Source organism: Galeopterus variegatus, unplaced genomic scaffold (assembly GCF_000696425.1).
Source record: "Galeopterus variegatus unplaced genomic scaffold, G_variegatus-3.0.2 Scaffold5034, whole genome shotgun sequence".
Classification (NCBI taxonomy): domain Eukaryota; kingdom Metazoa; phylum Chordata; class Mammalia; order Dermoptera; family Cynocephalidae; genus Galeopterus; species Galeopterus variegatus.
The window spans coordinates 49,781-68,732 of record NW_007731145.1 but is presented as its reverse complement, the minus strand read 5'-3'; the positions used below and the strand labels follow the sequence as shown (position 1 = coordinate 68,732).

Here is an 18,952-nt window from a genome sequence, read left to right as displayed (position 1 = left end):
GAGCCAAAAGATTTAGTTGGGTGTATTTTACAGACAAAACTTGGTAATAACTTTCAAGCTGACACAGCATCCACCACTGAAATACCAATTATCTTTATCAAGTGGAAGGAAAATCAGAAAACAAAAGCCAAAAATCAATCGGCTGAACTTGGCTTATCTGAAATGACGAGACATCCTGACCGAATTTTTGAAGCACCCTAAAGAAGACAAATAACTACTTTGTCTGCCCCATGGGTCCCCACACTCACCGCACTGCTGGGCAACTGCCACCATCGTGTAATGGCGAATCAGGCTGGCTACAAAGGGCAGGGCACTGGGCCGGAGATCTTTAATGACGGCAGACATGAATGCCCCTGTCAGAGCCTGCTCGAATGTCTTCCGTGCGGGGGTGTCTTGTGCTTTGTAGCGATGTGAGATGATGACATTGGGTATGGTCTTTTCCGTAAAGCTGAGACAAAATTAAATCCATCATCACGACACTGAACACCTGAGCTGATGATCCCCCATGGCTTAATTTATTTTCAACCTGCCTACTTCCCTCTTATTCAGATAGGCCTGTGAGTTAATCTCTGCTGTAATTTCAGCAACACCTAAAATCAAATATGAATTTCATTATGAACATTTACAGCCCGTGGTTCAAGAGATACCAAATATATTCTACCTAATGTGAGCACAGGCAAAGAATTAGAGGTAAATTACAAAATGGCTGAATATTCCATATTTTCATCATTATTTCCTATTTTTAAAAAGTCAATGTTTGATTTTGCTCTTTTATAATCAGATAAACCAAATCCTAATAAGTAACTCAAATCAATGGTCAAACAAGCATGAAAAAAAGCTATGACTTAGCAGCTATATACCTGTTATATGTTGGAAATTGACACTAACAGAGTCAAATGGGATCTAACTAATATAAAGCATTGACCACCAGTTCTAATATGAGCTTAACTAGAACCCAAGAAGGCAGAGTCAGGGAAATACACATCAAATACAGAATACTTAGTAAGCATAAGAGATAGTCATCAATATTTTTTAAAAAATCATTATTCTTCTAATCTAGAGCAGCTCCAGCTCTTTCTATGACCAGAAACCTACCTCTCTCTGATTTCTTCACACTAACTCTCCAGTTCTGTTTCCGAAGCTAATAAGTTATATCTAGGCTCTTCATTTCCACACGCAACATCTTCAGACAGTGTGAACAGAGTGGTCATGTGCCCCGCCCCACACCTGAAAGTCTTCTCAGCTATTTTCCAGTTTGTCATACATAATGCTCTTTAAAATGCCAACTGGGGTCTCAGTGCCCCAGTCACCTGACTCCCACTATCTCCCCCAATGTTCCTAACAATCCAGTAAAAGCCACATTTGGCTTAAACCAAGAAAGCCTGTGGTCAGCCAGAGTAAGTCAGATCTTGTCGTTACCCTTCCTGTAATACTCAGAGCAAAACCTAAAGTCCTGGTCAAGTCCTCACAGGCACTACTCAGCCTGGCCCTGCCCATCACTCCTTCTTACCCAAGGTGCTCCAGCAACACTGGTTTCCCTGCTGTGCCCATCTGAGAGCCTCGGTCCTCACTTCCCTAATACCCACATGAGCTTCCTTTGGGTATTTTCACAACTTTTTCCTCCAACCTTCATTGTGATCCCTGCTCAATGTGACCTACTCAGAGAGGACTACTCCTACCACCCTATTTTTAAAATGCTCCTTTGATGCCCTGCCCCCTTAGCCTGATATACTTAACAGCACTTATCACTAACTGAAATACACTGCTTCTTTCTGTTTTGTGTCTGTCTCCCACACTAGAATGTAAGTTTCTGGAATGCAAGGATCCAGGCTTGTATGCAAACTTTGACTGGTACCTGGTAGAAGGTACTCAATCTCTGGCAGCAGTGACTCTGCAGAGATGGAGAAAGGGTGGTCTTTACAATAAATTGATACTGGATATCCAGAAGGTAAAAAAAAAAATGGTGTGAAGTGTACCTCCACTTCACACCATTCACAAAAATCAATCTGAAAGAAATTAAAGATCAAAACATGAATGACAGAACTATAGAGCTTCTAGAAGACGATACAAGAGAGCATCTTTATGACTAAGATGTAAGAAACAATTTCTTACAAATAATACAAAAAGCATGAAACAAGAAGAAAAAGACATGAATTTTTGTTTATCAAAAAATTGTGCTAAAAGGTTTAGCAATGAGCACACATAGTGGACAGAGCTTGGTCATTGAACATTCAGTTCAAGGAACTCTCATTCCTTTTATAGGAATGGTGACTCCAAGGCTGAACAAGAGAAAGTACAAGAGGAGCCAAACACATCCTATTGAGCTATAAACAAAATGCTCAAAAATTGAAGGAGGCATGTCAAAAGACACAGGAAGCAGCCTGAAGTGAATGGGTTCTCACCAACTAAATCTGGATAATTTGGTCATCAAAATATGTAATAGATTATAATCCACTAAAAAAAATAAAAGTCGGGGCCGGCCCGTGGCTCACTCGGTAGAGTGCGGTGCTGATAACACCAAGGCCACGGGTTCGGATCCTATATAGAGAATGGCCGGTCGCTCACTGGTTGAGTGTGGTGCTGATAACACCAAGCAAAGGGTTAAGATCCCCTTACCGGTCATCTTTTAAAAAAAGAATGAAAATAAAAAGTAAAAAAAAATAAAAGTCCATGAGCCTATACTGCTATAAATAACATCAGAGGAGAAGAAAAAGTTTTTCCTTACTTTACAAAGGAAATTGGAGTTAGGAAATCACCACTTTGTATCTGTACAAGAGAATACCTTTCAGAAATAAAAAAGAGCAAATTACTGACAAATGTTACCTCACGGATAAGCCTCAAAAGAATGCTTATGCTGGGTGAAAGAAGCCAGACCCAAGAGACCACATATTGGATGATTTCATTTATGTAAAATGTTTGGAAAAGGCAAATTTATAGAAACAAAAGGTAGATTGACGGTTGCCTGGGCTGGGAGTGGGAATGAGGATTAACTGGAATGGACATGAGGGATCTTATTTGGGGGATGGAAATGTTCTAAAACTGATTGATATTTGCACCACTCAGTAAGTTACTAAAAAAATCACTAAATTGTACACTTTGAAGTAGGTGAACTTTTGATATGTGATATATGCCTCAACAAAGTTGTTTTTAAAAAAACAAAGGGGCTGGCCCATGGCTCACTTGGGAGAGTGTGGTACTAATAAGACCAAGGCCATGGGTTCACATCCCTATATAGGGATGGCCGGTTAGTTCACTTGGGAGAGCGTGGTGCTGACAACACCAAGTCAAGGGTTAAGATCCCCTTACCAGTCATCTTTTATTAAAAAAAAAAAAAAAAAAAAAAAAAAACCCAAAAGAAAAGCACCATTTTGTAATCATCATCACAACACCTGAATCAGGGAAAAATTGTCAATAAATGCTATCTATAGTCAGTCAGTAAAAGTTTGATGAGAAACAGGATATTTACATCATTACATTATTTCAATATATCTCCCCATCAATTATTTATAAATTAAAAAGAGTAAAATAATAACCTTACAGTGGAGAGACCAGGCTAACACCACTCTCACTAATGGGACAAGCTACCATCAAATGGCTCCTGATGTGATGGGGGAGAACACTTGTATAGGATTTCTACCACACACGCATGACCTGACTCCAATCACGAAGAAACAGACAAACCCATGATAAGGGAGATTCTACAAAATAGATGGTCTCCACAACAATGTCAATGTCATAAAAGACAATGAAAAGCCAAATAAAATTTCCAGCTATTTTTCCATGAATTCATCAATTTCACTGAAACTTGAAAATGTATTGGGAAAGTTGCTCATAACATCCTGTTGCCTTGTGTTTAATGCCTGAAACATCTGTAATGCCACTGCCTTCTTGATTTCTGATATTGGTTCTTTACGACTTCTTTTCTTTAATCCAAGTCAGTTTTGCCAGAGGCTTTACAATTTTATTATTCTTTCAAAGAACCAACTTTTATTGCATGTTTGTTTTCCTATTTTGTTTATTTCTTCTCACCTTTCTTCTTTGTTTACTTTATAAACTTTTTCTGACTTCTAAAATAAATATTTAGCTCAATTTTCAACATTTGTTCTTTTCATTTTTAACAGCTTTATCAAGGTATAATTCATGTCACTGAATTCATTTTATACAGTGCAATGAATTTTAGTAGATTTACACAGTTGTGCAAACCGTCACAATCCAATTTTAAAATGTTACCCCAAGAGTCAAGCCTCACTCCTACCCCCAAGCAACCACTGATGTACTTTCTCTTTTTGCCTTTTCTAAAAATTTCACATAAATGGAATCACAATATGCAGTCTTGGCATGATGTTTGAGATAAAGTATCCATGTTATTGCATAAGTCTTTTTTGTTGTTGGGTGGTATTTCATTGTGCCCATCGCCACATTTGCTTATCTGTTTACCAGACGATAAACATTTGGATTGTTTCCTTTTTTTGGGGGGGGAGGGGGCAGCGGGCTGGTACAGGGATCAAACCCTGGACCTTGATGTTATCAGCACGACACTCTAACCAACTGAGCTAACCAGCCAGCCCTGATTTAAGATTATAAACTCTCCAAGTATAACTTTACTGTATCCCATTTACATCTGACTACATAATACATTCTTTGTTCTTTATTCCATCTCCCTCTCAAGCTTCCATGGGGGACCTTTCATTCTGCCTAAATAAAGTTCATCCTTTAGAATTTCCCTCATTGAAGATCTGCTAATGGGAGATTTGTTTTTATTTTAAAACATCTTTATTTCACCCTCATTCATGGGTCATCTTTTTCACTAAATATATGATTCCAAGTTGGCAGTTATTTTCTTTCAGACAAGATTTATTCCACAGTCCAGTGGCTTTCATAGCTGCCAATCAATTATTCATTTGAAAGTAATCTTTTTGTTCTGCCAGCTTCCAAATTTTCCCTTTATTTCTGATTTGTAGTTGTTTCACTATAATGCATCTACGTGGATTTCTTTTTATTTATCCTGCTTTGGGTTCACTGAACATCTGGATTCTGTGCCTTGTTGCTTAATTTTTTCATCAGTTCTGGGAAATTCTCAGTTATGTCTCTCCCTTCTCTTTGTGGGACTTCAAGCAAACTATGCTACTTCACTCTTATTTCATGTCTCTTACTCTCTTCTTTTGAATGTTTCATCTTTTTCTCTTTCTGCATGCATTCCAGATAAGAATTTGGCTTACTTCTTATTTAAAGTTTCTCTCTCTTCTTTAAAATTTGTTTAAGCAATTTTTATAGGTTTCTATTTCTTGGAGTATTTCCAAGTTTGTCTTACTAAACATTTTAAGCACAGTCATGACCTAGTTCTGATGATCCTAACATCTGAAGTCTGTGCAGGTCCACTTCTGTTTCCTGCTGATTTTGCTGGCTCTTACTCATGTTGCCTTATTTCCTTGTGTACTTGGTTATCGTTGACTGTTCTCTCTTCAATGCCCTTTAACAAATGAGCACCTACTATGTTCTCAGCATTACTTGTGATGCTGTGAGAAATGTGAAAATATACAGGAAAAATCCATTCCCTGAAATTTACAACACAGATGATATACATACTAGTGTATCTCAAAAGATTAGAGAAAGGTCATGCACAGCCTAAAGTGATAAGCACAAAATACAAACATCCCATGGCAAGTATTTGGAGAAAGATCACTACAGCTGGGAAAGCAGAAGGTCCACTGTGTGCCAGGTGCTACGGATATAATGGTGAGCAAAAGGGAGCGAAAGGGACATGACCCTTGATTTCTTGAAGCTTACACCCTAATGGAGGAGGTAACAAGACACACAATAAAGGTAGATTACAACTGAGATCAATTCTAATTCTCAAGCACCTAAGTTCTCCTTTCCATTTTTTCCAAGAACCAGAACAAGCATTACTAGGTAAATAACATGTCCTCTTCCTGACTTGAACAAGCATGGTCCTAACACTGAGAAGCCTGGGAAGTCCTCCTCTCCATGCCTAATTCCTGAGGCACCAATCACAGAGAAGGAAATGAGCAGCATACTTGGGGTGTGCAAGGAGCTGGTAGAGCGCATGCTTGTTGTCCTCTAGACTCATCATGGCCACCAGGAAGCACTTGATCACCTCCCACGCCTGCCTCCGGTAGTAGGGCTCAGTGTTGGCACTTTTCAGGCAGTCCAGAGCAGTTTCTATGGCCTGCAACAAAGAAACACAAGAACTACAGTTTGTACTGAAATTACATGATTTTGAAAAGTTTTCACTGAAAGCATCTGGAGCACTCAAAAGCATCTGAATGCATATTTTCTTCTGAAAAGAGCACAGTGGGCCAATACAGCCTGACAAGTATTCACTAAATGAAACTCCCAGAAAAGGCAGAGGTATTATGATATAAGGAATGGCACGGTTCAAGTTAAAATGTAAGAGAGTTTAATAATTTCATGTTTAAATAACCAACGGGAGATTTCAGAAATTAAATGAGCTCAGAAAGCCTATAGTGGTAGATTTACCGGATTAAACTAGTCTGTCATGTACACACACACACACAAACACACACACACATCAGGGTCCTAATGAGAAGAATAATGAACTTTCTGAAGATCACAGACTTTGCTGTGTCCAAGTTCAAAACTAAAAGATGACTTTACGCTTTTACTAATTTCCCTCTTTAAAAGAGAAAAGGGTTTATGTCATTTTTTCAGAAAACCCACACAGCTACACACACACTTTTATCCTATTCATTTTAATGAGGTTGACACAGAAACTAGGAGAGGCACAATCACACAAAAAAATAATTTGAAGGGCCGGCCCATGGCTCACTCAGGAGAGTGTGGTGCTAATAATACCAAGGCCACCGGTTCGGATCCCTATATAGGGATGGCTGGTTCGCTTACTTGGAGAGCGTGGTGCTGACAACACCAAGTCAAGGGTTAAGCTCCCCTTACCGGTCATCTTTAAAAAAAAAATAAATAAAATAAATAATAATAATGATAATAATTTGAAGCCTTTAACAGCTAAGACATTAATCTTAATGATAATTACATACATATAAATCAAAGAACTAATGTGTGTTAAAAATTAAAGATTCACCCAGACTCTGTGTGAGGAACCAAAGAGGGCGGCAACAGGGACAGTGGCCCTGCCCTCCAGAGCCAGCAGAGCCAGCAGAGCAGGGCGACACATAGCACACACAGGACACAGAGCATGACAGTTGTTCCTCATCACAGGAACCCCACCTTGAGTGTCTGAGTCTTCTGGGGTACTGTGAACTGTCTCTGATCTGGTCAGTAATAGTTAATAACTCATAGGGTGATAATTAAAAATTTTTAATTTTTAAGAATCAATGTAACCTATGAGACAGTTACCTGCCAAAAAGAATAAAGTATTGTAAAGTGTGCCCAAAGCAGAACTGCTTGATGGAAATTCACCGGCACTTGGCTTGACCATACTAATCTTTGCCTTCACCTCGTGGGCTCCTTAGCTCTGTGGGTACACTGTGGCCAACTCCCCCCTGCAGGCCTGTCAGAATGCAGTCCTGCTCAGAGAGAAGGCCTCCACAGGCACCACGTGACTCTCTGTAAGGGTCCCAGAGGACTGTTAACACCTGTCTTCAAAACCCTTCTTCCATGCTTCAGCTGCTTTTGGGCAAAACTACTCCTAAAGGGATTTTTCTTTAAGTTTTTTGCTCTGCTTAGTGTACACAGAGGTCAAACAAAAGTTAGATGCATTAGTTTTCACTACTAATATCAACCTTGTCACTGACACAGCTAAAGCAAGCAGAATCCTAACTTCAGGAAATTACCCAGATGTGGGAAAGTGCCATAGGCACAAGGACGTTCACTGTAGTAATTTCAGTGTAAAGACAGAGAATTTTAGCCATTAATATTCTCTTAGGAGGGAAGTAGTGCTTATTTGGAAAATATTTTGATAAAGGTTTGGGTCAGAAGCTGAGATTGCACCCCACCCAGAGGATGGAGAGGGCAATAATGCTCCACGGGACAGTGGGGGGAACAGGTAGACTGAGGTAGGATGACAGAAAACAAATCCAGAGTGATGCTTAGCCATAATGCGTAGCCTCCTTCCCAAATGTTTATCATAGTCTGGTTAAAAGGGCTGGCCAGTTAGTTCACTTGGTTAGAGTGTGGTGTTGGTAACACCAAGGTCAAGGGTTTGGATCCCTGTACAGGCCAGCTGCCAAAACCCACAGAACCCAGTATGTGAATAAATTTCTTGTACAAGGTAAATATGCCAAGTACTACAATACGACGCAGCAGGATAGAGCAGAATGAGCCTGAGCAAAGGGAGGGCTTTAAGTGAGACAGACCACAGAATGCTGGTCTAAGACCAGGTCAGCAAGAGGCTTGTGAACCCCAGCTGGCACCCAGCTTAATTCGGATGCACTCAAAAGGCTACTATAATATCTTTAAAAAATATATCCAATATACAACAGCTGGATATGTCCTGAAAAGACACGTAACAAGTCTCTGACACAATACAGAAAAGGGAGTGTCATATGATAAAGGGGGGAAGTAGAATGTGATGATGTAGATGACAATTAAGTAAAAAAAAAAAAAAAAAAAAAAAACGTGTGACACAGGACTAGGAGAGGGAGCATGAAAGTCAGTAAGCTGGAGAGGAGAGATGGTTTTCAATATGCACAGAGCAAAGGCAGCAGAGGGGAGCACTCTGGAAAGATGTGGGGACACAGCTTGTTCATTTTTTTCACAATGAAATGGAAGCTTCTAAGGGCATGAGAGAGAGACCCAAGAGCTGTAAGCAGTGAGATAAAGAGACCCAAGAGCTGTAAGCAGTAAGATAAGTGCAAGCAAAGCCCTATGTTTGTAAAGAGAATGGGAGAAAGCTAGGTACTAGGGGTGATGGAGCTGACAGATAAATATGGAATTAACTTGGATTCTTGATGACCTTTGAGATAAAGCCTGTTGGGCATCAAAGCAGACTAACAGTTCAAAGGTGGGATGGGCTGGGCATCACCTCATTGTTATTTAGAAAGATGAAACTGCTCAAGGGTCCCAAGTTCTTGGGGCAACATCCCACCGCCAGCCTCCTGGCCTTATGAACATTACCTCACTAACCAAGCTGATCACCAAATTTTGTTCCACTCTAAGTTAGAAATTCTCTCCCCAAAAAGCACATCTCGGTTATTTTCCAAATGGAAATTAACTTTCTTAAAATGAAACACAGTGCCTTCACAAAGCTCTCAAAGACTTCCAAATTTACCTTCTCCATTGGAAGCTGAAGAGATGCTTTACAATCAGAAAACTCCAATGTAATACTGGGGCCTTGAACTTCAGTCACAACATAGTGCAGCTTCTGGGATTCCTTTAACATCTTCCTGTTACTGCCACCAAATTTACCAAGTACACGATAGGCCACGTGAGAGATGCTATCAGCAGGATTGCGTAAGGTGCGCCATAAAGCCTAAAAGTCAATATGCTGTACTGAAAACACTTTCAAGGCAATACATTCACATGGCTAACAAATCAATTCTTCCTCCCACCTCTGTCTCTCAAACACACTGTTCCCCCTTCTTGGGGGAAACAAATATTATTAGTCTTGGGGCATTTTCCAGGGAAATTTCATGTCATTACAAAAAAATACACATATACGAGTAAATATAAATGTTCTCTCATGCTCCTGTACTATAAACACTGCAGAGCTCAAAAGCAAGAAAACTAAGCAATATAGTGTTAGGTCATATACAAAATGGCATGGGGAGGAACTCAGAGGTAGATGCAATTTACAGGTAAAGTTCTAATCCTGGAGTTAGATGATGGGTTCTCAGGTTTTTACTTCTACATATTAGGTTTTATAACTTACGAACATGATATATAAATTAACTTGAACATTTCAAATCTCACATCAAAAAGAACAGCAAAGGGGAAAACAATGGATCATAAAGGCACCCCCACTACAGGACTACAGAGATAAGTTAATGTGCACCCTGTACTTAAGGAATATTTTTTCACCTAAATTATCATAAGTCCTAAAAATTAACATAGTTTACTATATAAGTGTTTTTCTTAAATTATCTTCTATAAAAATGCCAAATATTAGTGTCTTGAAATACTAAAACTTAACATAAAATCTTGGTACTTTTCTCTAAACCACGCAAAATTCCAATTTCTCTTACGTTCCACTGTGTCCAAAGAAGAAAGTTGGAATCTAAGTCCCCTCACCTCACTCACCCTCACGTATCCTCAGGAGAAGTGACGCCTGCTTCATGTCCCCAGGGTGGGTGGCACTGGGAACAATGCTTCCTACCCCTGTACTCACATGTATTAACTGGCTGATGGGACTGGGAGAGACTGACTCTGCTACTATCTCCTGGAAGGTGGGGTTATTGTGGGCCTTGACCCTGTCTGTCTCTCTCTCTCTCTCTTTCTCTCTCAGGTTGCCTGCCTCATGGTATGGCAAGAAGGCCCAAGAATTCATCTCTGCCTCCTCCCCCCACATCCTGGTCATGCACACTTGGGTCAGGACCAGGGTCTACTTTCTAGAACTAACAATGCTGTTCTCAAGGCAGGCTCTTGGTCAATCCTCCAAGTGACCAAAAGAAAAAGTGGACTTGGAGACTCTGACCCAACCCCTAAGCCATCTTCTTCCAGCCTAGATGAAGCCCAAGATCTAAATCTCAGGAAAGGCAGGAAAAGTGTCCCAACCTTAACCTCAAGTCCAAGTTGCAGTCGCCAATCTAGTTTGTCCAGAGACTAACGACCTCTAGAAGTTACTGAGCCCCCATCATATAAAGCTGGTATTCTGACCACTACCTGGGGTCAAATACCCTATATTAAAGGGGCACATGAGCAAATGACAGCCTAAATCTCTAACAATTACCAACCACATCACAAATCAGTGAAAGCAGCAAAACATGAAGGAAAAACCTACGACATTTAACAAATAAACTTTAATGAACAGAAAATTTAATGTCTTCAAAACGACCTCCTTTATTACTTGCTCTTGTTCCCTTGGGGTGGACACAGCTTCCCTTCAGCGTCTGCATCCTATTACTTTGTAACTGACTATCTTTTGTGGATAAAGCTTCTTGCTGGAAGTGACAGTGGCCATACAGTGACCATAACACCTGCTCTCATAAGTCATCAACATATTGAGAATATAACAGTCTGACAGCTCTCTGAAAAAAAGCAATACTGCAAAACAAATATCTGCTCAACACCTACAGTACTTCTTTACATCTTTTATATGCCAGAAGATTCGCAAAGTGAACAAGAAGTTACAACACTCCAGAGATACCGCCCCTGAGTACAGAGAGCCCAATGATGGCCCACTGCTTCAGGAAACTGACTAAAATCCTCAGTAAAAACAAGGTACATGAGCATCTGATGCCCCTGCTGGCGCCAAAGGGAATGTAGACGTACCTGCATGAGCTCCGCACGGACAGGCTGAATGTGGTCATAGAGGAAATCAGGCTGCAGGTTGTCCACACACAACTCCAGAGTCCTCAAGCCTTGGCTGACCAATGTTTGCGACCCATTGAGTGCAGACACCAAGGGATCCATTAACATGGGCAGGTATGGCAGGAGAGAGCTCAGCCGGACGGGTACCGTGAGACACAGCTCCACAAAGAGATCTTTCATGTGCTGCTTGTGCAGGCCACTCTGCAACATGTTCAGTCCTAAACAGGGTTTGAGGCCGGCAGAGAGGGAACTTACTTTGCAGACACATGCCAAAGTTAACTGCACAAAACAACTGGTCCACCTTTTATTAAAAACATCAGCAAAATTAGAGAAGACATCTTGTGTATTCATAATATATCCTATAAATCTATTCTATAACTGCATTCACAATCCCTTTTGTAGTGGCAATGGCAGACTGTAAGTTATAATATGTCCTTATAATTTAATATTATAAATAATTTTTTAAAAATTATGTTATACTACTACTAAGCCCAATCTAAAGATTCAGACTTCAATATGATGTGTTCACCTCAAGTTCAAGGCTTACAGCCTTACATCTTTTTTTTGGACTTCCACTTAGATCACAGTTGAGTCTACACTTCAAAATAAACATTTTTTAAAAATCCACTTTGGAGGGCTGGCCAGTTAAGTTAGTTCAGTTGGTTAGAGTGCCACCTTGTAACACCAAGGTAAAGGGATCGGATCCCCTTACCTGCCAGCCACCAAAAAACAAACCAAAAAATCAAAAAGTTCCTGCAAAAAGAGAATTAAAAATAAATAAATAAAATAATAAAATCCACTTTATTATAAACGGAGAAGAGCCTCCTTATAAAGTCAACCTCCCCACCCTTTACGAGGATAATCAAGTATTTACTGAGCTCCTTCCTAACCTCATAACTGTGATCTTCTCTGTGAGGCCCAAGAGATTAGCTACTAAGTGAAAGGCATATAACAGTGGACCCCAAACAAGGTGTGCCCTATATAAGTAGCACAGATGGGCAGTGTGCAGAGAACCTGGAGAAAAGAGAAATTATCAGGGAAGGTATCACAAAGCAGCAGAACTGAATTCAAAATTCAAAGGATAAGGTGGACAAGCAGAGTGCAAAGGGCTAAATTCCCAGAAGAGGATCAAGTTTAACAAAACAAGGAGGGGAGAGACAAACTTGGGCATAGCAGAGAGAGACTGCAGTGGGAGGAAACCAGACTAAGCAGAACAAAGGGTTCCAGGTGAGGAATGACTGGAGATGGGCCTAAACACTGATGGGCGATGGAGCCTGATTATGGGCCTTCCATGGCAGATGCATAGCCATTTTACACTAATTATTATTCAAGTTTGTCCCAGTTGCCTCCTGAGTATACTTTGTTGCTTTTCTTTAAAGAATCTGTAGGGCCGGCTTGTGGCTCACTTGGGAGAGTGTGATGCTGATAACACCAAGGCCAAGGGTTCGGATCCCTATACAGGGATGGCTGGTTGGCTCACTTGGAGAGTGTGGTGCTGACACCACCAAGTCAAGGGTTAAGATCCCCTTACCAGTCATCTTTTAAAAATAAAGAAAGAAAGAATTTGCAAAGAAAATACATGCCAACGGCTCACCTTACCCCCCCCCCAAAAAAATCCCTAGGATAGTGTTTCCAAATAGTTCATTCCCCATGAACATTCAATAAACTCAAAATCCACTTTAACTACCTATCTTGAAAGCATTCCTAATTATATAGGAACTGCTGAATTCTGGTTATGCAAATTAGAAACTAAACAGAAACTGTAAAGCAGTTTAAAATTGCTTTGTCCTTGTTCTGATTCTTTAATCTAGGGATCCCTGATCTTACCAAACCATTAGAAGCCACTTTCTTTCTAGACTTACTTACAAATGTTATAAAAATGTAACCAATTCCTCATCTAGGTAACTAAAAGTTTCCAAACCCCATCCAACTCTGAGTAGGGAGGGAAGAGCCCATCCCTGAACAGGGCTCCCTTCGAAGTCCCACTGCTTTTTTTTTTTTATTTATTTTTATTTTTATTTTGTCAATATACAATGTAGTTGATTATTATGTCCCATCACCGAAACCTCCCTCCCTCCTCCCTCTCTCCCTTCCCACCCAAGTGTGTCCCCTCCATTTGCTTGTTGTAAGAACTTCAAAAAAAATTGTGGTTGTTATATCTTCCTCCCCCCCCCCATTTTTTTTTTGTTGTTGTTTGTTTTTTGGAGCCTTTTGGAGTTCTGGCTTTGTACAGGGTTTCCCATTAATCTAATCAATCTTGAGGCTTTATCTTCTACCTTCTGTGCCCTTTGCATTTATCAAAGTAGTAGCTCATGGGTCCCCAGAAGAAGTCTTACAAGTTTTGACAAAATAGAATTTTTATTGTCATCAGTTATCATCATAAGAATTTTTAAATGTTCATGATACCATTTTTGACCCATGAGCTTTTGTAAATGTGTCTTCTTTTACTTTCTTTCCTTTTGTTTTAAATTTCCAAACTTTTTTTTTGGTGGCTGGCCGGTATGGGGATCCAAACCCTTGACCTTGGTGTTACAACACTGTGCTCTAACCAGCTGAGCTAACCAGCCAGCCCCAAACATTTTTTATAGTCTTCTGTTATTGAATTCTACCTTAATTGCACTGTAGTCAGTACTTATATGGTCAGTATGAGACTGATTTCTGGAAATATGTTATGACTTGCTTCATGAACTAGAGAATTGTCAGTTTTGGGGGGGTTCACATGTACTTGTACCTTGTCTTAATTGATGTTTGTAGAATTCTCTGTATGTTCAAAATATCATGCTTGTTAATTTGATGTTATCCTCTATATCCTTTTATATTTTCCGTGTGCTTGACCTGTTTGTTGCTGAAAGAGGTGTATTGAAATTTCCCACAATCAAGTGAAGCTTTAAACTCTTTGTATTTTCTGAATTTTTGCTTTGCATATTTAGAGTTTATTTTATTGGATGTTTACACATTTAGAATCATTGTACTCCTGAAATTCCACCTTGATGGATCTACCTCTTTGGGTTAACAGTTGTCTTCTATTTATAGTTGGCATATCCCAATGGATCCCCGCCAGTATTTGCCAATTAGATAAACAAAAACTAAAAGAATGGGAATATCCGTTGTTGGCTAGGGAATGGACACTCTCTTGCACAGCTAGTAAGAATAAAAGTCGTACATTAAAATTGAAAATGTGCCTACCATTTGAATGAGTAATCTCACTTTTTAAATTGTATGCTAAAGAAATAATAGAAGTACCTACTGCTATATGTGGAGAAATAGAACATTTCTTCTTAGCAGAAACAATCTAAATGTGCAATCTAAATTAATAGGGAAACTATGAAATTATGGTATATCCACATAATGGGATATTATGCAGCTATTAAAGGAAATTAAGTAAATCTATAAATAGTAACTTTAAGACTATCCTTGATCTATTGTTATCTGGGGGGAAACATTACAGATTAATATGTATAAGACAATTCTGTTTTCGTACAAAAAATACTCACATACAGACACACATGTCATACATGAATGGGTGAATAAATATGTAGATATGCATGAACTTGGGGAAAATAGGGAGAAGAATACTCCAATCAATAGTGCATACCTTTGGGGGTAGGAAACTATATGTTTTAAATAGAAACAAGTATTTGCAAATATGTCTTCCTGGAAATGTGTTGTTTAGTGTGCTGGAAATATAGCTGAGACAGAGGACAAGTTGGGTGATATGGCTCTTAAATTTTAACAGTAACTAAAAACTCAGACATAAATAAAAAATATGTAGTTACATTATTTACTAGTGGTGTCAAGACTTTTAAATTTCTTTAAGCATTTTTAAACGTCATAATTTTCTTCTCTTTCAGGTAATAGTAATATCTGAAGCCTTTCAGTTTTGCTTCTTCTGTTTTCTTTTAACTGTTTTTTTGTTTTTAATTGTTTTTTTAATTGTTGTTTCCTTGTGTTATAATTTTTTTATTGTGAAGTGCTCAATTTCCTAGAAAATTTATCGGTAAGAATTTTTTAATGGTTGAGTTGAAGTTGATTTTCTCTAGAGAGATTTTGTTCATTTTTTGCCTGTTGCCTAGGACACAACCACTTCTGAACCATTTTTAAATAAATTTTCCAGTTTAGCTTTTTCAGAACACACAGGTAGAGTGAATTAGGACCACAGTCCTGTGTGAGGGTCAGATTGTGGATATAGATTATCAGGAGAGATTTCTTTTTCTTCATCCATCCAGTTTCTGAATTGAGTCAGGTATGTTTCCTTGCTGTGTCTTTAGCACACTGGGATTTATGTCTTATTCACTCATACACTGAGGGTGGAGCCTTTTGGAGTTCTGGCTTTGTACAGGGTTTCCCATTAATCTAATCAATCTTGAGGCTTTATCTTCTACCTTCTGTGCCCTTTGCATTTATCAAAGTAGTAGCTCATGGGTCCCCAGAAGAAGTCTTACAAGTTTTGACAAAATAGAATTTTTATTGTCATCAGTTATCATCATAAGAATTTTTAAATGTTCATGATACCATTTTTGACCCATGAGCTTTTGTAAATGTGTCTTCTTTTACTTTCTTTCCTTTTGTTTTAAATTTCCAAACTTTTTTTTTGGTGGCTGGCCGGTATGGGGATCCAAACCCTTGACCTTGGTGTTACAACACTGTGCTCTAACCAGCTGAGCTAACCAGCCAGCCCCAAACATTTTTTATAGTCTTCTGTTATTGAATTCTACCTTAATTGCACTGTAGTCAGTACTTATATGGTCAGTATGAGACTGATTTCTGGAAATATGTTATGACTTGCTTCATGAACTAGAGAATTGTCAGTTTTGGGGGGGTTCACATGTACTTGTACCTTGTCTTAATTGATGTTTGTAGAATTCTCTGTATGTTCAAAATATCATGCTTGTTAATTTCGTATAACTTCGTATAATGTATGCTATACGAAGTTATTACGTTTAATGCAATAAATTTCCCCCTTAGTACTGCCTTTGCTGTATCCCACAAGTTTTGGTATGATGTATCATTATTTTCATTAGTTTCGATAAATTTTTTTTATTTCCTGCTTGATTTCTTCTTGGACCCATGTATCATTAAGTAGAATGTTGATTTCTAGTTTTAATCCATTGTGAAGTCCCACTGCTTTTTTTTTTTAAAGATGACCGGTAAGGGGATCTTAACCCTTGACTTGGTGTTGTCAGCACCACGCTCAGCCAGTGAGCGAACCGGCCATCCCTATGTGGGATCTGAACCCGGGGCCTTGGTGTTATTAGCACCGCACTCTACCGAGTGAGCCACGGGCCGGCCCAAAGTCCCACTGCTTTTAAAGGAGGAGGGCAGAGGCCTGCACATACATCTCACCCCCCACCAACCATGACCTTCTCTAGGAACAGAGGCTGAATGAACCCCAGCAATCAAGGTCAGCCAGACATATGCACACACACCCAAGACTAAAAGGCAAACAAAGTCACTCCTCTAAGGGAACTCTTCTACACTGTTGGTGGGACTGTAAATCAGTACAGCCAATATGGAAAACAGTACAGAGGTTTCTCAAACAACTACAGACAGAACTACCATACAATCCAGCAATCCCACTTCTGCATATATACCCAAAGGAATGGAAACCATCATGTCAAAGGGATACCTGCACTCCCATGTTCATTGCAGCTCTATTTACAATAGCCAAGATACAGAACTAACCTAAATGTCCACCAACAGATGACCGGATAAGGAAAAAGTGGTATATATACACAATGGAAAACTACTCAGCCATAAAAAAAGCATGAAATTATGCCATTTGCATCAACATGGATGAGCTTGGACAAAATTATGTTAAGTGAAATAAGTCAGGCACAGAAAGAAAATACCATATGTCCTCACTCATAAGTGGGAGGAAGAAGGAAGGACAGACCACAATCAAACACTGAACTTTCAGAAGAAGAGAACAGATCTATAGTTACTAGAGGTAGGAAAAAGGGAGTGGGGTTAGGGAGCAATTGGGTTACGGACACAAAGAGTAATTACAATTTGTAATGATGAATATGCTAATAATATTGATTTGATCGTCACATACTGTACACGAATACCGATAAGTCAACTCTGTACCCCATAAATATGCATAATCAAAAATAAATTTACAAGAAAAGAATGTAACAAAAACAAAATAAACAAAGTAACTCCTCTGACCTTGCAGAAGGTTTGGGAGGAGAGGCAGAAATTCCTGATACAGGAGATCGTGGCTACCTCCACCAATAGAGCGGAACAGCGCCCGGAGCAGCAGGAAGTAATTGTAGGGCTCCTTGGCAGTCTGTGCGAGCTCCATGGAGCTGTTCACAATCTTGTGCAGGTGAGGCTACAGGGTGAACAAAAGGCAGATTAGTGGGCTCTAAATGAGGAGAGTCTACACCCTCCAGACTCTAGCTAAAGAGTCATTGCAATCTGACAGCAATAAAAGGCAATTTTGATGAGTTTATTCCAAAAGAAAAAACAAAACAAGAACTTTCCAACTTTTATTTGAGTCAAATTAATTTCTCTTAAAATATATGTTGGTTTCCACCAGTTTGGCTGTGGAAGAAGCATTTAAAAGGTTCCTATCTTACTATGTCTATGTAGTTACATGATGTTGGACAAATGATGGTTTGCAAGGTCTGTCTGCTTTGTAGTTCTTGTGGATTTAGTCACTCCTGTGTAGGACTATGTAGTCCAACCAGGTGAAAGAAGTCTGTTTCCCCATAACAATCTAAATGCAAAAAGTATCCTACAGGAACTGAAATTTCACTACCAATCAAATAATATACGTGAAGTGTGAAAGACCCTCATAAGATATTTGAGATTACAGGGCTTCAGAAGACATTAAAAAATGTGTTCACACAATTCTTTTATTTATATATATATATATATATATATATGTAAAAAAAAAAATAACAAAAACATTTTATTAGGTTCTAGTAACTTTAATCAACATTTTAAGCCAGATTAGCTTTTCATTTTGTACTTCTAATCTTGTTTTTGACATGTCACAGTTTAAGTTTACATGAAATCTTTTTGAATGTGTGCTTAATGTGAACTGCAAACTGTTGGTACAGTCACTGATACAGTTCTAAACTTATTATTCTATATGGCATGATATATTTAACAGAATAAACCAACTACATATATTATTCTCTTAAATAATCCTATGAAATTTGTTCCTTGAATATTTTTCTTGAACAATATTCCAATATCCTAACATTAGGTTTGTCCTATTGGGTTTTATTCTGAGTTTTTTGTTGTTTTTCTGTATAATTGTATCTCTTGTTGGCAAAAACTGAATTATTTGATGATACTGAATTATGTTGACACAGATCATAATTTAATATTTTATATCTTAAAAAAATATACTTTCCTTTTATATTAACACAAAAATAATGTTTGGGGGGCCGGCCCGGTGGCGCACTGCTACAGTGCGCCGCTTGGGAGCACAGTGGCGCTCCCGCCGAGGGTTTGGATCCCACGTACAGACCGGTTCCCGCTCACTGGCTGAGCGAGGTGTGGGAGCAACACCGAG

The 18,952-nt window shown here is 39.1% G+C and overlaps 1 protein-coding gene across 2 annotated transcripts in view; it reads right to left on the bottom strand.

Moving 5' to 3' along the window:
- The window catches only part of TRRAP (transformation/transcription domain-associated protein), a 136,329-nt gene that overhangs the window by 87,509 nt on the left and 29,868 nt on the right, over window positions 1–18,952 (bottom strand). For both annotated transcript variants that reach the window (XM_008588784.1, XM_008588785.1), the window contains exons 18-22: window positions 17,593–17,758; window positions 11,386–11,642; window positions 9,227–9,427; window positions 6,036–6,187; window positions 249–448 (exon numbers count right to left, since the gene is read on the bottom strand). In XM_008588784.1, the coding sequence (XP_008587006.1) occupies window positions 249–448; window positions 6,036–6,187; window positions 9,227–9,427; window positions 11,386–11,642; window positions 17,593–17,758 (976 nt within the window). The remainder of the gene's footprint in view (window positions 1–248; window positions 449–6,035; window positions 6,188–9,226; window positions 9,428–11,385; window positions 11,643–17,592; window positions 17,759–18,952) is intronic.